The sequence below is a fragment of the Filicampus tigris genome, chromosome 5 (genome assembly GCF_054856515.1).
Source record: "Filicampus tigris isolate MCC_2025a chromosome 5, RoL_Ftig_1.0, whole genome shotgun sequence".
NCBI lineage: Eukaryota > Metazoa > Chordata > Actinopteri > Syngnathiformes > Syngnathidae > Filicampus > Filicampus tigris.
Genome location: NC_141221.1, coordinates 27,519,868 through 27,543,931, shown reverse-complemented (window position 1 = coordinate 27,543,931; position 24,064 = coordinate 27,519,868). Strand labels below are relative to the sequence as shown.

The window sequence follows — 24,064 nt, the reverse complement described above, 5'->3', positions numbered from 1 at the left end:
TGCTTTCTCAAACTCTGTTGCAATTTAATCACTTTTTTGCACTAGTGACAACTGAAACACACAAATAAAAAACAGTTTCTTAGTATGAAAATACAGTATATTCATACCATTTTAGATGGGGAGGATATGCAAAAAGTTCTGGTTTCCACCTTGAATACAAAAATAGCTGGAAGAAAATGGCAAAGCAGAAATTCAAAAACTGGAAAAACATTCTGAGACATTCATACAAAGAAATGCCAATAGAAATTATCATACAAGTAAACATTTAAAAGACGCAGTCTTATATTTCTATTCTATTTCTATTCGTCAAAAAATTGCTATATTTACATTCAGTCGCAATTCAAATGCTTCCATGGATCTTCTAGGTCACAGAGGTGTAGTCGGGGTGGAGGCAGTGGTGGGAACATTGACAGGGTGCAGGCTGAGATCTAGGGACGGAGTTTCCTCTGGCAAAGGAGGACTCTTCTTCTGGGCCTCTAGCTTCTCTATGAGTTGGCTGTGTAGCTCCTTCACAGGATCGCTGCTCTGTAATTAGCAACCAATGACACACAATGACAGTCAATGTAATGGGCACTACTACATTGTGATTCCATTCCAACTTAGATTAAAAACCGTTCTCTGAATAACAAGAAGCACATTTCAGTGAAACTGAGTTAAGTTGAACATATGGGTGAGCAGGTATTTGATCATCATGTTCTTTTGACAGTTCGTCTTAGAAGATGACAACAAAGAAGAAGTCTAGCATTACCGCTGGTGGCCACCGTCATGACAACTGATTTTGTGACGCTAGTGATCGCTAGCTTAGCATGTGGCTTCCTTACGCCACAACAAGGTTTTACAACACCAAAAAGCGCAATAATTGACCAGGATTGTACTGTACCTTTGGCCACAAGCGACTCTTGTTAAAGTAAGCCATTTTAAACTGAACAGAAAGACGTTTCTGTATTTTGGATACGTTTTTATCCAACCGGAACTGATTTGCTACCGGGTGTGTTCGGGAAATCAATCTGACGCCTGAACACTACCCTGAAAGAGCGTGTGAGTGTGTTCGTAGAGGCAGAGCGTGCCTCCTTCCCATTAATTTCCAAACGCTGCCTATGTTATAAACCAATCAGCAGCTCGTGCTTGAATTTTTATTCATTTTATTTGTTTTATTTCCTTCTTCATCGGGGCCACTGTTCCCCCTTTGTGTGCCCTAAAATGAAAAGTCAGGTGGTGCACCCCAACCCCAACGTGATATACGTGAACAATTTTTCGTGGCCCGAAATTTTATGAGTGTGCGTGTGAGGGGGGTGTGGCTGAATGGTAAGGTGATTCGTAGCAGTTACTGGTTACCTGTCAAAAAATTTGTAATGTAATCCAAGTTCCATAATATTAAAGTAATGTGACTTGAATCATCTTAATCATTTTTGGATTACTCCAATACCAGATATGTAGGGGGAAAAAAAATAATACAATGTTTATTTTTATATATTTGTCTGGTTTAATATACATGCTTTTTGAATGCTGTAGGAAGCCTGAGCGCCCGCAATTTAATTCAATGTAACCTCAAACCTAATCTCATATAATCGAACCTAATTTTAGCTAGCTAGAAGCTTGTTCAAGCACTGTCTCCGATACTCTAGCTAGCTGCGTGAACAAGCTTCTCTTTTCTACTTTTCTCAAGTTAACAAACTGGTCATGTGGAAAGGTTTGAAAAATGTTATGAAGCTACCAAATCTACTTTCCCCCACCAGGTGAAGCTGTCTGTCTGGCCAGCCATGATCACTAGCTAGCTAGCTAGGTAGCTAACATAGCTAGCTGCCCATGATCACTAGCTAGCTATCTGGCTAGCATATTTTGGCTAGCATATTTTCAAACCTTTCCACATGACCAGTTTGTTAACTTGAGAAACGTAGAAAAGAGAAGCTTGTTCACACATTGGCTCCGACTGGCGACCTTGACTGCCAATCAAGATCACTTATGTCATTATGTAGCTCTCCCAAACCAGCAGCATTTTTGTGGAGCCACAGAGCGTTACAATTACGCAGTAGTCGAAAACTAATAAATTAATTGGAATGCAAACACATTGCATTTAACGTACAATAACGATAACAGCGTTTCAACTTGGGGAAAAAGAATACATTTTAGTCCATTAATTAGGGGGGAAAAAAAGCAGAAACGTAACGCTATTAGTTTAAACTGTGTTATTATCAACACTGCTGCAAATCATAGACTTCAGCAGGCAGTTGCATTCTTCATTTGAAATGCTTTTCCAGGCCTTTACTGCAGCCTCTTTTTTGTTTTTGGAGATTACTCCCTTCAGTCTCCTCTTCTTGTGTGTGAAATGCACAATGCATGCCCTATATGCATTGTTTCCCAACCTTCATTGAGCCAAGGCACATATTTCACATCATTGTGGAAGAGAATTATGCTTGTTCAGCCTGTTAATGCACATGGCTGGCGTAGATTAACAAAACTTAAAAAAAAAATAAAAAGAAGTAGAAAATACATCATTTTTTATCCAAATGATTGACATTGTATAATTTCTTGTGGCGCTTAGTTTGCATTTCAAGGCTATAAATACCATGAGATAAAAGCTGGAAGTCTGAACTTTTGTCTCATATTCATCTTTTGATCTGAAACCCATACGTCCTCAGTTTAGAACAAAAACAAAGGAATTGATCTTGTGGTTGCAATACTTTTGGAGGTGACAATATTACTGTACATTTCAATTGGACAATATGATTAAAATAACTAACCATTTTGTATTTATGACCCCTAAGATGGATAATAGTACTGCATTCTCAGGAGCCAAGCTCAAACGGGCACCCACATAAATCGAACCCAGACTGAAAGGCATAGGAAATTGACTGAGAAAGTAAACCCAACCTGTTTAGGAGGTTCCAGAGTTTTCATCAACGTTTCCATATATGAAGGCAACACCTTGTGGTGCAGGTGCAGCAGCATACGTAGAGTATGTCTGTGGACATTCTCTTTACTGTAAAATAAAAGCATAAAACAGTGCTCTAGAGGTTAACATTTTTTTTGGTTTTTTTTTTTGCTGGTGTACACTGACAAATTCCATCATCGGGTAAGAAGAGCAAACCTGGAAAAAGTAGTCAATAGGAAGCCATCAAAAACAACTGAGCAAAATTCTTCTCCTCCAAATTCATCGGAGAGCAGCGTGAGGTGTCCGGTAAACAAATGCAGGAAAATGTCACCAAAAGCCATGTCATTGTAGGTCTCCACTGAAGGGAAAGAAGACATAGAAATATGATGTTTGACTTAATTTTCCAATTGCGCTGGATAACCGCTGATGGTAACAAAGATGCTCAAAATCTAATAAGTGGAGGAGGGGCAACTTATGCTGGGGTCCAAGTACATTACTGAACCGTGTTTTAGCCTAGCGCGTCCACCAGACCCATTAACACTGTTGAGTAACAAATATACGAACATCATACAAGGATTAAGCTCCTCAACTTTATTCCGGACCTGCCTGGTGTGCAGGCGCACTTAAAATTCTTCAATATTTTCAAAAATCAAGAGTGCGCCTTATAATGCAGTGCACCCTATGTATGGATGAATGTCGTTTTTTCAGTTTGTTGTCTTTCATTCAAATTCCTTCCTATTACGTTTGTGTTGTCATTCTCATGCGCATTTAAAGCGGAAGTCTAACCAAACATATTTTTTTCAAGAATATGTTCTATGCAAGCCCACTAGTTGAAACAAGGCATTCTGATAAATATTGCGATAATAAGTGTTAATCCACCCATTTTTAGCCATCTCTGGGGGCGGCCATTTTGTCTTCTGTCAACTGAAAATGACATCACAACTGCTCACAACGGCCAATCACGGCTGACTTGTTTTCTGAATCTGAGCCGTGATTGGTCGTTGTGAGCAGTTGTGATGTCATTTTCAGTCGACAGAGGACAAAATGGCCGCCCCCAGTGATGGCTAAAAACATGTGGATTAACTCTTATTCCACAAACGCAATACAATGATCCCTCACTACTTCGCTCTTCAACTTTCGTGCCCTCGGTGCATCGCAGATTTTTCAGAAGCATTCATAACAGATTAAAAATGAAACAACACAGCCATATCGGTAGCTATATTGCAGAAAGACGCATTGGGCTTTGTACATATCCGCAGGCAATCATAAAAGGTGGTGACTGGTTCCCAGCGCGAGCTCGACCAACGAGGGCACAAGTGGATTTACTTTGTCCACACACTGTACTACCGTATTTTCCGGACTATACGTCGCTCCGGAGTACAAGTCACACCAGCCAAAATGCATAATACAGAAGAAAAAAACATAAGTCGCACTGGAGTATAAGTCGCCCCCCCTCGGCCCTCTCTCAGAATCCAAGTTGTCTCTGTTGCGTAACGCAAATAAATGTGTCCATATAAATCAAATTAATAAAATTGTGCGCTTAGTACACATCACTTCCACCGAGCTACGATGGTAACATTTAGCTAGAAATTACGGTAAGATAACTTTAAACTCACCAAAACGGTCGTAGATCGATTAAATAAGTCTTTTATTCATCGTCGACCATGTAGAATGTTTTTAAGTCTCCAAAAGTATTTTTGTATTCGGCCGGAATTGTCTGTTCTCTCCTCCGCTCTCGTGAATGCGCATGTGTGTTTGTGTGTGGCTGGCTGATTATGCAAGACCACGGCAGACACGGCGCCTTAAAGAAACAGTACACTATTTTGTATGGATGGATTGATAAGACAGTCAAATTGTCTTTTTATCATACTATTCTAATTACTTAGTTAACACAATATTAGATTTTAACCATTTAACTTATTCATCCATTTTAATAGCTTTTAGGATTTATCTTTATGTTCTTTATGTGGGTTGAAATAACATGTGAAATGATATACAGGTAATAATGTGTTAATAATTTCACACATAAGTTGCTCCGGAGTATAAGTCGTACCACCGGCCAAACTATGAAAAAAAGCGCGACTTATAGCCCGGAAAATACGGTATATGGGAGCTGACTGGGTGCGCATCATCGCAGCCTCTCGCTTAGTCTCGTCCACTATTCAAATGTGCCGTTGACTTAGTCAGAGTCAAGCCGGATACTTTCTTCTTATTTGGAACCGATATTAATTTTTCGTAAAAAAGAAAATATCGGCATCAGCGTGTGGGGGACTTAGTAGAGGCATAAATACTAGAGATAGACCGGTATGTTTTTTTTTTCAGGGCCGATACCGATTATTAGTAGTCAAGAGGACAGATAACCGATGAAGCTGATATTAATTTTTCGTAAAAAAGAAAATATTGGCATCAAAATCTACCAAAAAGAAGAAAAACAATTCTTAATTTTGTTGAATCGTCGTTAAGCATATGTTTATTGAACAATTTTTCATATTTGCGTAATGCAGATTTGTTGATGTATTATTATTACTATAAATGTTTGACAATATACATCTTTGTTACCAAATTCTAACAAAAAGTTCAGGGAGCACCCAGGGTCATCAACATGTCTTCAAAAGTGAAATGAAAACATCTCACAAAATTTAACTTTCAAATATCTTTGTTTTGATTCCAACACAGTTTTAAATTGATTCATTATCGGCCATCGGATGTTTTAAAAAAAGGCTGATGCCGATATTCGACAAAACGCAGAATATCGTCGCCGATTATCGGCCAGATAATCGGCCTGGCCGATAATCGGTCTATTCCTAATAAATACTCCCACCCCCTCCCTAAAAAAAAGATGTCAACCTCTACTTCACAGAAATTCACCTACTGCGGGGGGTCTTGGAACGTGTTACCCGCGAAATATGAGGTAACAATGTACTGCCAAATTGTCTGAAACACCTTTGGAGACGGCTTATGGTACAGAAATGCCTAAGGCACACCTGTGCAATGATCATGCGCTCCTATCAGCATCTTGATATGCCTCCCCTTTGGGGTGGGATGAATTATCTTGACAAAGGAGAAATGCTCACTAAGACCGATTTAGACCGATTTGTGAAGATTATTTGACAGAAATTGTTTATGTGGAAAAAGTTTTGGATCTTTGAGTCTAGTTCACGAAAATTGGGAACAAAAACAAAAGCGGCGAGCTTACATTTTTGTTCCGTTTAGGTCTGCACTCTTTCAGCATGACACTTTTTAACCGATATTTGTACCTTCGGGGAAGTACAAGTTCAATGAGCAACGGTGTGTGTCCCGGTTTTCTTCTTTAAAAAAACACAACAACAACAAAAAAAAACATGGTGGATTCTCACCTAGGGCAGGGAGCAACCTTTGTAAGGCATTCTTGTTTCTCAGCTTGGCGATGTGAAGAATATAATAGAGACCCATTTCACAGGCCACTCTGTTCTCCTGCAGGTATCTGAAGCAGATCCAACCACAAAAGTGACAAAAGTTTGAAAACAATTAAGTGTGCACTGCATATTTGATCATTCGTAAAGTCACACAAAAATTGAGGGAAATACATATTTGATTCCCTACTGATTTTTTTCCCCATTTTTTAAGCTTGTTCACTCACAAAGCAATCAACCCATTAAAGCCGGGAACTCACAAGCACGTTTCTACCACTAAAGCCGGCCGGGAGTCGGAGGAGGATATCCGGAATTTTTTGGAGGAGTAATGGCGGCGCAGTCGATCGCGGGATCTCTGCTGTAAGTCACGGCAGTGATATAGACGACGCGATTGCGGACTTTAAAGCCGTGAAATCAGCCAAACTTCATATATGGTTCGGATATATGTTCGTAGACGATGACGATTTCAACGTCTTTGTAAGAGAATGCACCATGGTAATTACCACTCGATTATTTTTGTATTTAAATAGTGCTTCACTTGCATCGATTGAAACAGAAAAGGTGAATAAATTCGAGCCTGTGTGAAAGCCACATGTGTAAACTCAAATCCTTTTGAATTTAGGTGTTGAATTTCCGCAAAAATGAGAGCGATGTCTCACGAGGGGCTTCAGGCTTTAATGGGTTAACATTCTACATTTCTTATGGTTGTTTCTTGATGATTTTAATGGACAAAATCAGTCAAAAATGTGTGCAAACACAATATCAACAATGATGAAAATGTAAATACGGTGCATTTTAATAAGTGAGACAAGTATTTCACGCCCTTCAACTGTGGCAAAAAGCCAATGTGGAACACAGCTGTGAAGAATTCACAGATTATCAATGCTCATAGTTTGACCTGGTCGTGTGGCAGGGGAAGTATAGCGGTACTTGGAATCAATTGCTTCACTTCCAATCCTTGGGTGAGACTTAAGAGCTGTCAAAACAAGTCCGGGACACAACTGCAGACCCGCATAAGCCTAATCGGGTTGATCACCATTCATTTCCTTTGGTGTGGAGGTCCATGCAAGATATTGCCTTGTCGAGTGAGGCTGATTATTAGAGAAAATAAGGGAGCAGCTTCAAAATACATCAATCAATTGGAATCAATTAAAGGAACTTGTTAATAATCGGACAATATTCTATTTCCAACATAAATAAACAACCGTAAAAAGTCACAGACTGTTAATCGGTTTTTAGGGAAAAAACTAGGGATGGACCGATTATCGGCCGTGCCGATTATCGGCCATGCCGCTTATCGGCGCCGATATTCGGCATTTTGATGAATATCGGTATCTGCCGTTTTTAAAAATCTGATGGATGACAATAAATCAACTTCAAGGAACTATTTGTTTAAATTTTCAGTTCACTTTATTAGAAATTCTACTGACCCTGGGAACACTCTGCACCTTTTGGTTTTGTTTGAAATCAAAACAAAGATAAGTGAAATTTGAACATTTGTGTCATTTTGAAATTTTGGAGAACTTTATGTACTGTCGACAACTATAGGGAGCAATTGTTTACATTTTCATGTCACTTGTGAAGACATGCTGATGACTCTGGGAGCTCCCGGAACATTGTTAAAATTTTACAACAAAGATGCATATTGTCAAAAATGTACAATAATAAAAATCCTCAACACTATGCAAATCTGCAAAAATATTCAACAAACATGCGTAAAGGCATTTCAACAGTTACGGGTATTCATTTGTTTGATTTTTGGATGCCAATATTTTCCTTTTTGCTGAAAATGAATATCGGCTACAAATATCAGTTATCGGCCTCCTTGACTACTAATAATCGGTATCGGCCCTGAAAAAAACATATCGGTCTATCTCTAGAAAAAAACTAATTTAGCAGGGATGAAATAACTACCTCCAAGGGTTTGGTGCCTTGGAAAAGAATAGACCCTTCTCGCCGACGTCTGTTTCCCCGCAATGCTTAGTTTCTTGACAGCATACCTGTCAAGTTGTACACTTTTGGCGTAATTTGTCCACGTGGAAACACCTTTTCAAACATGTACGCCGCACATTGCTGATTTCGGTTCATGTGACAGCAGCCATTTGAAAATAATGTGTCACGTGTATAGTGTTGTCAAAAGTGACGCGGTGTGATCGATACTTGCATGCCGTGTCATGTAAGTATACTACGGTGCGCATGCCCCGCAGCGTCCACCACGCGCACTCTGGCCGCCAAGATCGGCCGAAAACACGCGACGACGTCGACAATCAAAATTGGGGACGTAAGGGTTAGTCGAAAATCGATTTTAAATCGATTCGCTCCGATTAATCGATTAGATTAACCGAAAAATCGATTTAAAAAAATGTATTCATTTTATTTTTTTTATTTCATCTAGAAAATTACATCTTCAAAGCTTTTTCATTCAAGATGTCACCTCTGGCCGCCAAGATTGGCCGACCACACGCGACGACGTCGACAATCAAAATTAGGGATGTAACGATTAATCAAAAATCGATGTAACATCGATTCGCTTCGCTCCGATTAATCGATTGGATTAATTAATATATATATACACATATATATATATATATATATATATAAACATATATATATATATATATATATATATTTTTTTTTTTTTTAAATTTCATCTAGAAAATGACGTCTTGAAAGGTTTTTTCATTCCAGATGCATAGCACATTTTGAAATGTGTAGATCAAATTATGCACTTGCGCCATACATCATTGCGTATTGTGTTTGTGGCTGGCTGCAGAACCACACTACTGCACAGAGACAAGCATGGTAGCAATTTTTTTTTTTTAAATCGAATCGAAAATCGGGAACTGAAAATCGAATCGGGGCTTGAGTGAATCGTTGCATACCTAATCAAAATCATTGACAGCAACTTCTAATAGTCGATGTAAACCTCCACTTCATAGCAGTGCGGCGGTGCTCAACGAGCATCGAAAAAGGAAGCACGTTGTGGCTCATGCTCGATTTCTGACATCGGAAGAGTTGTTTCCGGAAGCTAGCTAGTTAGCACACACAGGCTACCGTGTGAGTCTGGTGGAAGGCCACGTCCTGGTATTTTATAACGTCTACTGTGGATTACGGAGGCATTATGACAACATGTGACAAAATGTGTACTAGTCAAGGGGGATCTGAACACTTTTCCATATATCTTTCAGAATGAACTTTTGAACAAAGTCGAATTTTGTAGAAGATGGGTGAACTTTTTTTTGTTTTCACCTGGTAAAGGCATCTGGCAAAGTGGTAGGATAAGAGAGTGAGGTCTTCTCTTCGCTGGGAAGTTTCTGCTCCACACTGAAAGTGTGGTCATCCACAACCACTGACATCATGGCTGGCAGAAAGCGGGTCATTAGCTCCAAATCCTGAGTATGCGTGTGCACAGTAAGAGAAAACATTCAAAATACATTTCTCGAAACCAAACCAAGCAAGTATTGCACAAGTACGTGTAAGGTGTTACCAAACGAGGTTCTTTGAACACTTGACTGTCAATCATATCCCATGCTCCTTGACCGAGTGACAGCATCCTTAGAAGCAACATCAGATCAGGGCTATCCTGATGACAAATAGAGCAGCATGACTTCAGATGATTGTATGCAAAAACGTTGTTTTCGAAATGGGAATGACAAAAAAGACCAACAATGGCCAACACTCGAAGTAAAGAGTCTATTTGAGAAAAGGTTGCACTTGATGTCAAGATGATCAAAATAATTGCAAAAAAATGAAAAAAAAAAAAAAAAAACCAGCATCGAAGTGAAACTTTCTGCTTGATATGTGTCCTTTCACAAAAAGCTCTGTTTCCTCAGAATCTTTCTTGGAAACTAACTGTTTTCAATAGGGATGTAACGATTTACTCAAGCCCCGATTCGATTCGATTTTCAGTTCCAAATTTTCGATTTAATTAAAAAAAAATTGTTACCATGTTAGTCTCTATGCACTCGTGTGGTTCTGCAGCCATCCACAAACGCATTATGCAAAGATGTTTGGCGCAAAAGCATCATTTGAGCTACACATTCAAAATGTGCTATGCATTTGGAATGAAAAAGACATCACTTTCTAGATGAATTTAATCAACTCTATTTCGATTAATCAATTCGTTTCGCAAATAGATTTTGATTTGTTTTTCGATTAAACGTTACATCCCTAGTTTTCGAGAAACTTACAATGTTCAACTGATGTTTACTGAAGAATGGTAAAGAGTAGAAATGTACTTTTCTTCTAATGAAAGAAGAGGATCAAAGCTTTCTTTTGGTAGGTTCCATGTTTATCCTCCTAAGGCCTAAGACGATTTTTTTTACATGCATTTTTTATTTCTTTTTGCTATTTGGGCTTATTGGAACCTAATTAGAATAACAACCAAGCATCATCTTTTAGTTTGTTGTATTGTATTGTATTGTACTGTATTTTGTATAACTGTATTTTGACTGTAGTATGTAATACTCTTCTGAGACCACAAGATGGCGGTGTAAGTGCCCACATATGTGTCCAAAACACCCACAGTTCCACAGTGCACACGCTTGTGGATACAAGAGCTAGAAAGTGCTGTCCACGTATGTGGCCACTCAGCCTTAGGAGGTTAAATAGCTACAGAAATCAATTTCCTGCAGGCCTTGAAAAATGGGTCAAAATGGTCAAAAATGTTTTGTTTTTTTTAACATAGCCTGACATTGAATGAGTTAGGGATCCACAGAAATCCTATAACCCATAATCATTGAGCTAATAAAGTAATACTAGGGCTGGGAACGATAATTGTTTTTCCGATGCATCGTTTGCCGTATTAAAAAGATTCTGAATCGATTCATAGGTATTAATAATCGATATTTAAAGTTTAAATTAAAAAAAAAGAATTAAAGCATGCGCAAGCAATTACGTGTGTTTGTACGTCAGACGTCTGTGCTAGGCTAAGCTAATACGTGACCTGATGGCGGAACAAGCAAAACCTCATATGAGCGGAGCCAAGTCAAGGTGTGAAATATAAATCCTTTCTCTTCCTTGAGTTTTTTGTTTGAAAAAACGTGCCAGTGTTTTACATGGACTATAAAATGTAAGCCAATGTAGTGATGTATCAGAATCGGAATTGAATCGAATTGTGAGCCTCAGAATCGGAATCGGATCGAATCGTGAGGTACCCATAGATTCCCAGCAAAAAAGACAAATCCCAAAGAAAGCCCCGAGCACGGCATTGTGCGTGTTGTAGAAGAAGAAGCTGCTAAAGCAACCAAGACGCAGGAGCTAAATCAAGCAAGTAGAAGTTGCGCATGTGTGTCGCGCGGCATCCTCAATCGGAACGAGAAAGTGCCGTAAATTTGTTCAAATAAATGAGCAGTCGACTCAGTAGAACTAAGGAAAGGAGTTCCCTGTCTTTGACGCGCTCGCACCGCTCTTAGCCATGTCTGACCATCGGCATCGGACTCGAGTTAAAATCAGACAAAGAAAACATGAATGGACTATGGCAATAATGAGTCGGGATAGGCCGATTATCGGCGCCGATATTCTGCGTTTTGACGAATATCGCCATTGGCCTTTTTAAAACATCTGATGGCCGATAATATATCAATTTAAAACTGTGTTGCAATCAAAACAAAGATATGTGAAAGTTAAATTCAAGTAATTTTGGAGAACTTCATTTATTGTCGAAAACTATATGGAGCTCCTTTTTTTTTTGTGTGTGTGCGTTTTCATTTCACTTTTGATAATAATGCCCCCAAAAAAATTGACATTATGCAAATCTGAATTTTTTTTTCAATAAACATATGCTTAAAGACGCTTCAACAAAGTTAAGAATTTTTTTTTTTTTAATGTCAATATTTTCCTTTTTACTGAAAATGAATATCGGCTTCAAATATTGGTTATCGTCCACCTTGACTACTAATAATCGGCATCGGCCCTGAAAAAAACATATCGGTCTATCTCTAATAAAGATATGTTTCAATGGGATAGGATCAGGTTACAAGTCACAACTGTTTTCTATCACAATAAGTATTTCATCTTGGTCGATATTAATATATATTGCATTTTATGTTTATTTATTTTTTTTACTTTTGAAAATAAGAGAAAAACGGCTGAATTTAGGTCATTTTATTTTAACATATCGTCGCCGTCCTGCGAAAAACACCTATGTCCATTTTATGTCAATTTTCTTATTTTTACGTGAATGGTGTTTCCGCGTTACAGACATCACACTGTGATTTTTTAAAAAAATTTTTTCCAAAATTGAACGTGTTTTTCACAGGACAGTGATGATTTAATACTTAATCTTTACTAACAAGTCAACGCAATATGAAAAAATCAAACTGGTCAATATAAAGAAAAAAAAATTGACTAAAATAAATGAGAAAAACAGGAAAAGAGGTGAGCCGCGATTGGTCGTTACCTGAGCCCTGAGCAACTGTGATGTCATTTTCAGTCGACAGAAGTGACAAAATGGCCGCCCCCAGAGATGGCTAAAAACGGGTAGACTAACTCTTATTCGGCAAACGCAATATTTATCAGAATGCCACATTCCGTCTGGTCCTCCATATAACATATTCGCGTAAAGAAAAAATTGGGGGTGACTTCCACTTTAAAATAAAACAAGCAAACTGTTTTTGTGGTCATTGTAGTGTGCAGTTTCTCTTCCAGCGATGATTTGTAAATGCTTATTTACATTGGATGCTACCACAAAGCAGTATCGTTACGTTAACGTCAATGTTCAGACAATGGAAATGTAGTCAACTAACTGACTAATTGTCTTAGCACTATGTTATTATCTTTTTAGCAAACTGATAACTGATATTTGAAGCCGATGTTCATTTTCAGTAAAAATATTGGCATAAAAAAATAAATAAATAAAAAATTCGTAACCTTGTTGAAGCGTCTTTCAGCATTATGTTTATTTAACAATTTTTCAGAGTTGCATAATGTAGATTTTTTTGGGGCATTATTTTTGAAAAAATATCTATCTTTCTTACCAAATTCTAAGAAAAAGTTCAGGGAGCACCCAGGGTCGTCAGCTTGTCTTCAAAAGTGAAATGAAAACACACACACACAAAAAAAAAAGAAGCTCCATTTGGTTTTCGACAATAAATGAAGTTCTCCAAAATGACTTGAATTTAACTTTCACATATCTTTGTTTTGATTGCAAAACAGTTTTAAATTGATATATTACCGGCCATCAGATGTTTTAAAAAGGCCAATGGCGATATTCGTCAAAACGCAGAATATCAGAAGACAGGGAACTCCTTTTCTTAGTTCTACTGCTCATTTATTTGAACAAAGTTACGCCACTTTCTCGTTCGGCTTGAGTATGCCGTGCGACACACACGCGCAACTTCTTCTTAGATGCTTTAGCTGCTGCGTCTTGGTTGCTTTAGCGGCTTCTTCTCCGTTAGTTTAACAGCTTCTTCCTCTACAACAGGCACAATGTCGTGGTCGGGGCTTTCTTTGGAATTTTTTTCGACCCAACAATTTATCGAAGGCATTTTCTATCGATCACGTGTCGCGATACATATTGATATTGAATTATTGCCCAGTCCTGGTTGTAATGATGGTTGGCCCACCCAAAAAATAAAATAAAAATAAAAATCAGGGCTGTCAAAATTAAAGCGTTAACTATGGAGATTAATTTAAATTTGATAACGCACTAAAAAACAATTAACTCAGTTAAACTTCGAGGAGAGTCACTGTCGCAAAGTCGGACTTTTACGTAGTTTTACTTTAAAAAGTTGCTCGACAACTCATTGGAGAAATCCAAAATAATTTGCACACTTTGCACAGCCAAATTCAAATACCATATTAGTTCAACTGTTGTGTTTTACAGGAAAAGAATCGTATTCAAGGATCAAAGAAAGCTATTAGAACTTTCAATCGAAATATACTTTTATTTTTTTTCCCACATTCATTCCAAGATGTTACTCAAGTAAATAACAGTTCCAAGCTTTGGAAATAATTGTAGTTAAAAAATGTGATTAATCGCAATTAGTAATGGAAAACTTTGCGATTAATTAGTTTAAAAATGTTAATCGTTTGACAGCACTAATAAAACTACAGTAATGCTTTCAAAGAAAACCTTTTAACTTACAGCATGTCAACTGAAGCACTACGAATTAAAGAATTGAAAAATTGTCTAATGGCTTGCTCACCCTTGGTAAAGCATCCTGGCTAAGAATCTCTTGCACGTTCCTCATGATGGTCAGCACCAGGGTGTTGGAAGCAAATGGGTCACACAGGATCATAGACAGGTCCCTGAAAAGTACAGAAGGCCTTCAACAATATATATCCCAAAGACCGGGAGGGCTTTTCTTTTTTTTCCTTTTTTTTTTACCCAAGGACTTGCTCTTGTCCTTTCTTGACTCCATCTAAGAACCCTTGCAACTCTCTGGCCCGCTTTCCATCCACAAACTTCTCTCGGATGCAGGCATCTAAGCACCACGTGAACTGTTGCAATTCACAAAGTGAAATCGTTAAAAACAGAGTCAATGTAAATCTAAAATTCCACAACTTAGTTGCTCATAAAGAAATGAAGAACCATACTAAAAAAAAAAGACAATGTGCTAATTAGGGATGTAGCGATTCACACAAGCCCCGATTCAATTCAATTTTCAGTTCCCGATCTTTTTGGATTGAATTCGATTTTTTTTTTAATTGCAACCATGCTTGTTCTGCAGCCATCCACAAACGCAATACGCAATGATGTTTGCCGCAAGCGCACTATTTGATCTACACATTTAAAATGTGCTATGCATCTGGAATGAAAAAAAACGTTTCAAGACATCATTTTCTCGACGAATTTTAATCAACTTGATTTTTTTCGATTAATCTAATCGATTAATCGGCGCAAATCCGTTTTTTTCGATTAATCTAATTGATTAATCGGGAGCGAATCGGTTTTAAATCGATTTTCAATTAATCGTTACATCCCTAGTGCTAATCCGTCTTACTTTGTGGCAGGGGTCAACAGAACATATCTCACTGATGTCCAAGTCATGGAGAGACATGAGCAGTTCGGCTCTAAGAGTACAGTAGTGGACATTTCGTGTTCGTAGGAAGAGTGTTCGCAAAAACTGCAACACCATATCGTAAAGCTTGACGTTCTTCCCAATCATCTGGGTCAGTTTCAGGACCACCTTTCACACCACACAAAAACGGAACAGTTATTAAGCATCTGTGTTTGTGTTTTTCAGTTTATTGCTATTAACACCCACCTCGCCTTGACGGCGCATTTTCGGAGATGGGCTGAAGAAATTATGCAGAATTGAGAGATCACTGCTGAATAGAGCCGCTTCTTTTTCCACAATGTACTGCTTTAGGAGAGGTGAAACCTCATCCCCAAATAGGGCCTGGTTGTCCTGCCAGATCTGCCTTTTCACCTCCACAGCACACACCTTGTAAAGCTCCTTATCAGCCATGACCATCTTCAGTTTCTTCTCGGGTACCTGGGGGGGCGTGGGAGAAGGGGGTGGATCGGGGGTCACAGTGTGGGTATCGATTTGATCATGTCACCAACCTTATTGAAACTGAGATTTACTTCTTGGAAGCTGATTAATGCGAAGGGCTACCAGTTTGATACAAACTTCGTAAACAACAAATTTGCTCATGAATATTAATTTATGTTTATTAATGACACTGGTGAACAGCAAATTCTAATCACAGATTTTAAAAAAAAATCCTTGCACGTCCCATTTTTTAGATATTTTATTTTGGGTTTTTTAAGTTTGAACTATAACAGCTTCACCATGCATTATTTATAGTTAAAAAAATTCCAACTGCTGCTTAACCTAAACCTTCATTCATAAATATTACTAAATATATTACTATATTATAGGGATAGGCCGAATATCGGCCGGGCCGATTATCGGCACCGATATTTGGCTTTTTGACGAATATCGGCATCAGCCTTTTTTAAAACCGATAAATCAATTCAATACTGTGGAAATCAAAACAAAGATATGTGAAAGTTTAACATTTCGGTCAATTTAAAATTTTCATTTTTACTGTCGAAAACTACATGGAGCTATTGTTTAAGTTTTCATTTATCCTTTTTAAGACATGCTGACACTCCTGGGTGCTCCCTGAACCTTTGGTTTGAATTTTATAATAGAGAGATGTATACTGTCAAAAAAATTCTTGTAATAATGATTTAAAAAAACAAAAACATCATGCAAACCTGAAACATTGTTCAATAAACATGCTTAAAGACGTTACAACAAAGTTAAGAGTAAGTAAAAAAAAAGGTCCAAATATTGGTTATCCTTATTATTGACTACTAATAATCGGCATGGTTAGTTGGATCAGTGTTTTATTTGTTGCATCACTCGTGGCTTTAAACCTGGTGTTGTATCCAAAATGCATTGTATTGAATTGTATTGGACACCAGTTACCAGAAAGCCGGAGTGCCAGGATTTCCAGAATGTGTGGAACATCAACGATTTGGGGGCAAATCCAGAGGGCCAAGCAGGACAAGAGTGACCTCCATATGGTGTGGCTTGACCTCGCTAACGCTTATGGTTCTGTTCCTCACAAACTCATCCAGTTCGCATTGGGAGTTCTTCCACATCCCTGATTCCATCAATAACCTGATAACCAACTACTTCAGGGATTTACAGATGTGTTTCCGCCTCTAGTATTTCACAACAGGCTGGCAGCGTCTGGAAGTTTGTCATCGGCGTGGGGGTGTCCCATCCCCCCCAGTCCTCTTTGTGCTACATGGACGATGTAACGCTAGTGCTTCAGACAGCCCCATGCACAAGGAGCTGCCTGAAGGGACTGGATGAGCTGGTTGACAAGGGCACGCATGAAAATCAGGCCCTCCAAATCACGAAGCCTCTCCCTGCATAGAGGCACCGGACCGGGAAAGATGATACTATCTTTGTCGCAGGAGGCGAGCCGATCCCTCTTCTGGCCAGTCAGCCCATCCAAAGCCTAGGAAGGCGGTAGGATTCAGATCTGTCAGTCAAGCACGCAGGCAAGGCAGCACGGAAACAACTCTCAGAAGGCCTGGCGAGTATCATCAAGAGCCAGCTCCCCGGAAAGTACAAGTTGTGATGCTACAGCTTCACATTGTACCAAAGGGTGATGTGACCTCTGAAGATGTGCGAGATTCCATCATTAACAGCCACAGGGTTGGATAGCCGATTCCTACATTCGAAAGTGGCTGGGCCTACTGCATTGCTTCTCTGAGACAGGGTTGTTTGGTGCAACCTCGCTGCAACTGCCAATCCAGTCCATTACACAAGGCTACGAGCAGGAGAAGGCGAGATTGATCCTGGAGCTTAAAGCATCCTCCAAAGGCTTCAGCACCAGGAGCTAGTCGGCAGGGAGCAGGTCGGAAGAGCGGGGCTTGGCTGGGGAGATTCCCCACGCCTCTGGTCCAAGGCCACGAAGAGGGAACGGAAAGCCATGGTAGTGGAATAGGTGTCAAGGGCCAACCGGGAACAGTACACCATCAAGGCCATCTCACAAGGAAGGTGGACCACTCGGGAAGGGACCATCAGGAGACCGACCAGCTGGCCTGACCTATGGAAGATGCCGCATGCCAGACTCAGCTTCCTGCTCAGGGCAACATATGACACCTTGCCATGCCCTAGAAACCTCCACCAGTGGTTTGGCAAGGAGAAGGGCTGTCCCCTCCCCTGTGCAGGGCTCCTAACAACATACAGCACTTGCTGTCAGGCTGCAAGGCTGCACTGACGCAGGGCCGATACAGGTGGCGGCAGAACCAAGTCCTGACAAAACTGGCCAAAATCCTGGAGGGACGCAGACACGAGGCCAACAACCAGCCTACAGCCAAACAGCTCCCCGTCAGGTTTGTGAAACCAGGGGAAGGCAGAGAGGACACCAGCCCACGAGGTCCCCGCAGTGTCCTGGCTCAGGCAAGGGACCTGGAGCATGAGGGCTGATATTGGAAAACAGCTGCAGTTCCCCTGTGAGATCACCACCACGTCACTCCGGCCGGACATTGTGCATTGGTCTGCTGCTACCAAGACTGCCATGCTCATAGAGTTTACCATCCCCTGGGAAGAGGGAATCCAAGCCGCCTACGAGCGCAAAGCAGCCAAGTACTCAGATCTGGCTGCTGAGTGCAGAGAGGCAGACTGGTCCCCAACCTGGAAGTAGGCTGTCGGGGCTTTTTCAGTTTATCAAAACCAAGGCTGCTTACTGGCATGGGAACAACAGGTGCGAAGCTCCGCAGGGAAACCAAGGCCCTCACAGAGGAGGCAGACAGAGGAAGTTTCTGGCTGTGGCTGAAGAGAAGTGATAAGCACTTGGGGGCAAGACAATGAAAGGGTACATTTTTACGTTTTTTAAGATTGTCAATTTTGTAATCGTGGAGAATAATAATCGTAATTGAAATTCGATTAATTGCACAGCCCTACTATGTAGCCCCACAAGTCTAAACAGAGCATTCTGATTAATATTACGTTTGTGGAATGAGTTAAGCAGTAAAATCCACCCGTTTTTGTCCATCTCAGGGGGCGGCCATTTTGTCACTTGCTGCCCACTGAAAATGACATCACAGTTGCTCAGGTCACAACCAATCATGGCTCAGCTTCAGAAAACAGGTTAGCTGTGATTGGCCGTTACCTGAGCAACTGTGATGTCATTTTCAGTCGACAGAAGTGACAAAATGGCCGACCCATGAGATGCATAAAAACCGGTGGATTTTGCAACGCAATATTAATCAGAATGCCATGTTTAGACTAGTGGAGGCACATAGAACATATTATTGTCAAGAACATTTTGGGGTGACTCCCTCTTTAAAAGACAGGAGTAGGCGTGCAAGCTACTTGAATTGGATTTTCAAAAATACTATTGGTCAGTCCATACGTGTTACTTTTATTACATTACTGACCAATCTAAAGTGTTGAAAATGGCTTGCTCTCTTTCACAATGCAATGCTCATGGTTGAACAAACTTGCCATTTTTGGGGACTCCTTAAAAGTGACTATTTTAGAGGTATAAGGTTTTGGCCCGACACCAGCGTTTAAGACAAACAACCGTTGACGGCCAATTTGTAGCAAGGGTCTCAAACTAATTTTTGTTACGGGACACTTTTTAGCTACGGCTTCCCTCAGAGGGCCCTTATGACGGTGTAGAAAATATGGCTACACAAAAGCATGCAAGTGCTTCTTTCTCCTTCACCCTGCTTCAAAACAAGTTACAGAAGGAGCCAGGGATTAAAAGGTCCCACTCTTCCATTCGGAATATGGAGCCCGACACCCCAATGGAGGCATAAGGACAGGACAGGTCAGGACATCTTTCTCATTCTCTGATTGGTTCAACCAGGCAAACACCTTCAAGATTTAGCACTTAGAGTGTCTATTGAGAATGATCATACCTGGTTCGATTGGATGTGCAACTTTTAAATAGCTGTCCACTGTAGTGACCGCTATGCATAAAAGGGTTAATTAAGGTGGAAAAAAAGGTTACTAGAAGGGTGCAGCAGCAGAGCAGAGACAAATAAAAACGGTCTGATTAAAGCTAGCTTTTACACTTCTCCTACTGTTCAAACAATATTTATGTATTACTCCACTCGGAATTGTAGACTTTTATAGTGCTGACCGTTTCTTGCAGATGCACACATCTCAATGGTATTTCCAACACTTACTTTGGGTAAATGTTTCAGCACCTGCATCACTACTGGTTGAATGGATGGCATTTTGACCAGTGGAAAGCTTTTCTCCAGCAACTCTTCGAGCTTTCCATATCTGCACATGTATGAAAAATAACAAACACATTGAAGATTTAGAAGTCAATACCATCATTTAGCTTCTACGAGTCACGGATGACCATCAGGTGGTGCTATACGCAATGGTTTATTCCCACTCTGGCAAGCATGTCGATTCCAATGGTACTTGTGACTTGGGCTGGGGAAAAAAAAGGTCCACCACCAAAATAAATTGATACAAAATTCTTGTCCCGAGGCTTTGTCGGCACCATGTATGCCATCCACGCAGACATTTCCAGGCTACATAAATGGATACTGCTACGTGCAGACGGAAGGCGTGCTCGGGGTTCCCGGCCGCATGTTTCCATACATAGTTTTCAATTTCTACCCCATCTATTTTATATGCATATGGATGTCTGTTATGTGGTTTTCAAATACTATCAATTTTGTTTTGTCAATATTTAATGACAATTTAATGACAGTTCACGCGGTCAGGCGCAGTTGCATGACTGGCGGCGCATTTGAAGCAGAAATTTTGCTCCTTCGCTCATTCCGCCCGCTTAGGGCGAAGTGAACTTTTGGGCCGCATCGCGTCACCGACGACGGCCAATCGGCTTTGAGGACGTACTTACTACGTGAACCGTGAATGGAACAGAATCCGACTCAATGTTAATCAAACATTGCCAGGGACTGAACCAAGGTTATTTTCGTAAACGAAAACGAACGAAATAACGAAAACTAAAATTAAAAAAACATTTTCGTTTACGAAATTAAATAAAAATGCTTGTTGAAAAACGATAACTAACTAAAACGACATTGTCTGCACGCAAGACTAACTAAAACGAACGATAATCGTAGCGAAAATACCATTCGTTTTCGTAACCTTTTGTGATCATTTAAAACGTAAAACACGGCGTTGCCGGTTTTACGACAGTTGTACAGCCGTACGGCACCTCGACATCTGAAGTGACGTAACGCGTTTACAATTAGGTCTGATTTGTGTCTCGGACAAAAGCTCTTTCTCTCTCATCGGCATTCTCTCATCTGCATTCTCTCATCTGCATTCATTCTCTCTCTCTCTCTCTCTCTCTCATATCTGCATTCTCTCTCATATCTGCATTCCCCCTCTCTGCCCCTTCCCTTCTCCCCCCCCCACCCCCCCCCACACCCCCCCCCCCCCCGCCCACGAAAAGGTACTTCGCACGGGGAGCATGGCCAAAAGTTTCAACACAACCAACTTAATCCAACATTTGAAGAAGAAGCAATTGGGAGACTATGGTGAGTTTACGAGGCTCACTGCATTGAATAAAGTCAAGGCGGACACAGCGCAGTATAAGTGGCATTATTGCCACAGGCATTGTGGGCAACAGACCCACTATATCATTTTATAATTCACAAAAAGATTAACAGTGACTTTTTTCTCGTTGACAAATGCACAACATAGTTTGTCTATGCAAAAGACAATAAAGTTCCTGAGTCGTTTCAATTTAGGAACTCATTTAATATTTTATTCAAGTGAAGCCTGCATTGGACTATTTTTTCTACTTTGATTATATTCTGAACCATGCAATGTTTAGGTGGCATGTTATTTATTTGACTTTTTGCATAATTAAGTCTTTTGAGACTGCTGATTATTTTGATCTGTTAAAAACTGTGTTACTAAAAGCTGGTAAATTTAAGTTTTTCAGTTATCTTTGTGACTGAGTAATTGTTGTATTGTGCCAGCAACGGTTCTTCATTTCTTCATGCTTTTAAAAATATATAGAGATTTTTGTCAAAATTACAGCAATCTGTCAGCTTTTTTTTTTAATAATATTGCATAAAAGCAGTCACCATAAATAAATGGAAAAAATATACAGATATTACATGTGATCGGAATCGGTATCGGCCGATCTCGTTCATGCATGATCGGCATCGGTGTCATAAAACCTGATCGGAACATCCCTAGAAGTTACCCAACTGTGGCTACATGCAAGGGGGTCAGTATTATTGTTATTACACTCGACATAAACTTGTGTGAGCGGAAGATTTACAGTCACGAAAGAGACAACATAGATCTCCAACTATCAAACCTGTCCTCCTCCTTGCCCTCAGCAATCGTGGCCACTCGCTCCATCAGCTTTTCCCGGAGTTCATCAAAGACTGACTGGTGGAACTCCAACCGGGGTGTTCCGTGGAGATCCAGAAAAGGAAGGGCAGACTGGAGAGTTGGCAACAAGATGCCATTTTCCATCTAGAGTCATAAGATGCATCAAAGAGTCATTATCAATCTCTTATCTAAACATGAACACAAACTTAACATCTGTTGAAATTTTTTTTTTTGTAATCATTTGAATGAATAATTTGTATTACCTTTTTCATATTATACTTTACTAGGAGAATCTTTACAAGCTTTTTGTATTTATTTACTTGTTTGTGTGTTTTTTACGTGTGGTAAGAGTCATTCAAAAATTAAATACTACTCCAAATAAAAATACAATTTCAAAGTGGTTATCGGTGAAATAAAAACAATATGGGACACGTCATTCCAGTCTGTAGGGCCGAAAGGTATACACCACTTTTATTTTTATTTTTTTTCTTTATTTGTCTGATTGTCAGGAGTGCGACACCTGCGTGTGACGTGGTACCGGTAAGTCCGTTCTTGACGCCGTTTGGCTGACTCGGACCGATTGGAAATACTGACGACCAAACGGGACTACCTAAACCTAACGAATGCCCACCTCTGGTTGTTTGACTCAATGAAGATATGCATAACCGGTTATGTAAAATGTTTAAATGGTTTTCAATTGATTGTTTTTACTCTACTCAAGGTTTTTTTTCTAGTTCATGTAAACGTATTGAGTATTTCTTTAATTACAACGTTCCCTGGAGCCTCCACAACCACGACCCTCGGTGGACTATTCAGATCCTCGATGACATGCCTTGTTGATGAGTGTTTCCAAGTAATACACAGGAGACGTTGGCTTGACGTTCGATATTCGAGTTAGGGACCGTCCGCAAATCTCATAAATTGTCAAAATTATTCACCAAAAATTAGTTTATTAACATTTTCTCATTCTGATTGCAGTAGTAGATGGCCAAGGGGGGAGGGTCCAACTACTAAACCTCATATTTTCATCATATAGGTATTTTTGGAGAGGTTGGAGCCAATTCAAGGATGAGTGAGTATAGTGCTAAATTGACACAAATATTCACCAAAAATTAAGTAGAACACTTTTTCTCATTCTGATTGCTGTAGTAGATGGCAAAGGGAGGCCTCTAACAACTACACCTCAGATTTTGTTGTCATATAGGTCATTTTGGAGAAGTTGGAGCCAATTCAAGTATCCGTATATAATATTTGTGTCAATTTAGCACAAAAATCCTTGAATTGGCTCCAATTTCCCTAAAACGACCTATATAACGAAAAATTGAGACGTAGTAGTTAGATGCCTCCCTTTGCCATGTACTACAGCAATCAGAATGAGAAAATGTTAATTAACTGATCTTTTTGGTGAATATTTTTGTCAATATGACACCCTGGAATATGAAATTTGTGGACGGTTCCTAACTCGCGATTGTTGAACGTCAAGATAACTTTTTCTCGCTTGAGTCTACAGTACATGCGTTTTGTGTAACTACGTCTTATAATAGTAAATACCTTACCAAAATGCCGTTCGTGTACACATACACAACCTCGATTCGCAAAGCACACAGGACTACCACAAATCTGCTTGCATAGCTGTAGGCTACTGTTGTAAAATTCAGCGAGAGCTGTCCTGTCGTACCTTAAAACAAAGCGGCTATCATATAATCCAGACATAATTTATAGGACAGTATTGGCTTTATACCGTTACCAAAACAAAACGAACAATCTTAATTGCACGGTGGAACACTGTCGTTACCTGAAACTGATCAATAGCTTTCAGTGGCTCTGTGCAGTTGGTGAGAGTTTCTTTCAGATCCTCGCCGTTCGATATCCCCAGTTCAGGCAAACCCCCGAACGTTTTTGTTTCCATTTTTACATCGACTTTACGATGTATAATTGTATTTTTAATACAATTTAGACGCACGACAGCTTTCACCCAAAAGCGGCAGTGAGTGGTTACTTCCTAAACAGTTCGTCAGAAACGCATCTTAACAAGAGTT

General features: G+C 39.8%; 1 protein-coding gene and 1 pseudogene across 2 annotated transcripts; one reads left to right on the top strand and one right to left on the bottom strand.

The window, feature by feature from the left end:
* Positions 1-24,064, bottom strand: nelfb (negative elongation factor complex member B). Of its 2 annotated transcripts, XM_086031638.1 has the most exons (14): positions 23,821-24,064; positions 22,009-22,169; positions 19,877-19,976; positions 15,474-15,704; positions 15,210-15,395; positions 14,594-14,706; positions 14,412-14,514; positions 9,752-9,847; positions 9,514-9,656; positions 6,229-6,335; positions 3,089-3,230; positions 2,872-2,980; positions 328-525; positions 1-166 (listed from the first exon to the last, which is right to left on the bottom strand). In XM_086031638.1, the coding sequence occupies exons 1-13, from the start codon at positions 23,932-23,934 to the stop codon at positions 367-369; spliced, it is 1,764 nt and encodes a 587-aa protein (XP_085887764.1). In that variant the 5' UTR covers positions 23,935-24,064; the 3' UTR covers positions 1-166; positions 328-366. The 2 variants fall into 2 exon arrangements, with proteins under 2 accessions (XP_085887764.1, XP_085887763.1); XM_086031637.1 differs by having other exon boundaries at positions 1-525.
* On the top strand, positions 16,975-18,384 carry LOC147147990 (uncharacterized; annotated as a pseudogene).

Bases quoted from the DNA above. Each gene is read 5' to 3' on its own strand.
- nelfb (XM_086031637.1), bottom strand. From the start codon at position 23,934: ATGGAAACAAAAACGTTCGGGGGTTTGCCTGAACTGGGGATATCGAAC. The intron at 15,705-19,876 runs GTAAGTGTTGGA...ACGCCCCCCCAG, and splicing joins TGCTGAAACATTTACCCAAA to GTACCCGAGAAGAAACTGAA. The intron at 9,657-9,751 runs GTAACACCTTAC...ACGCATACTCAG, and splicing joins TGTTCAAAGAACCTCGTTTG to GATTTGGAGCTAATGACCCG.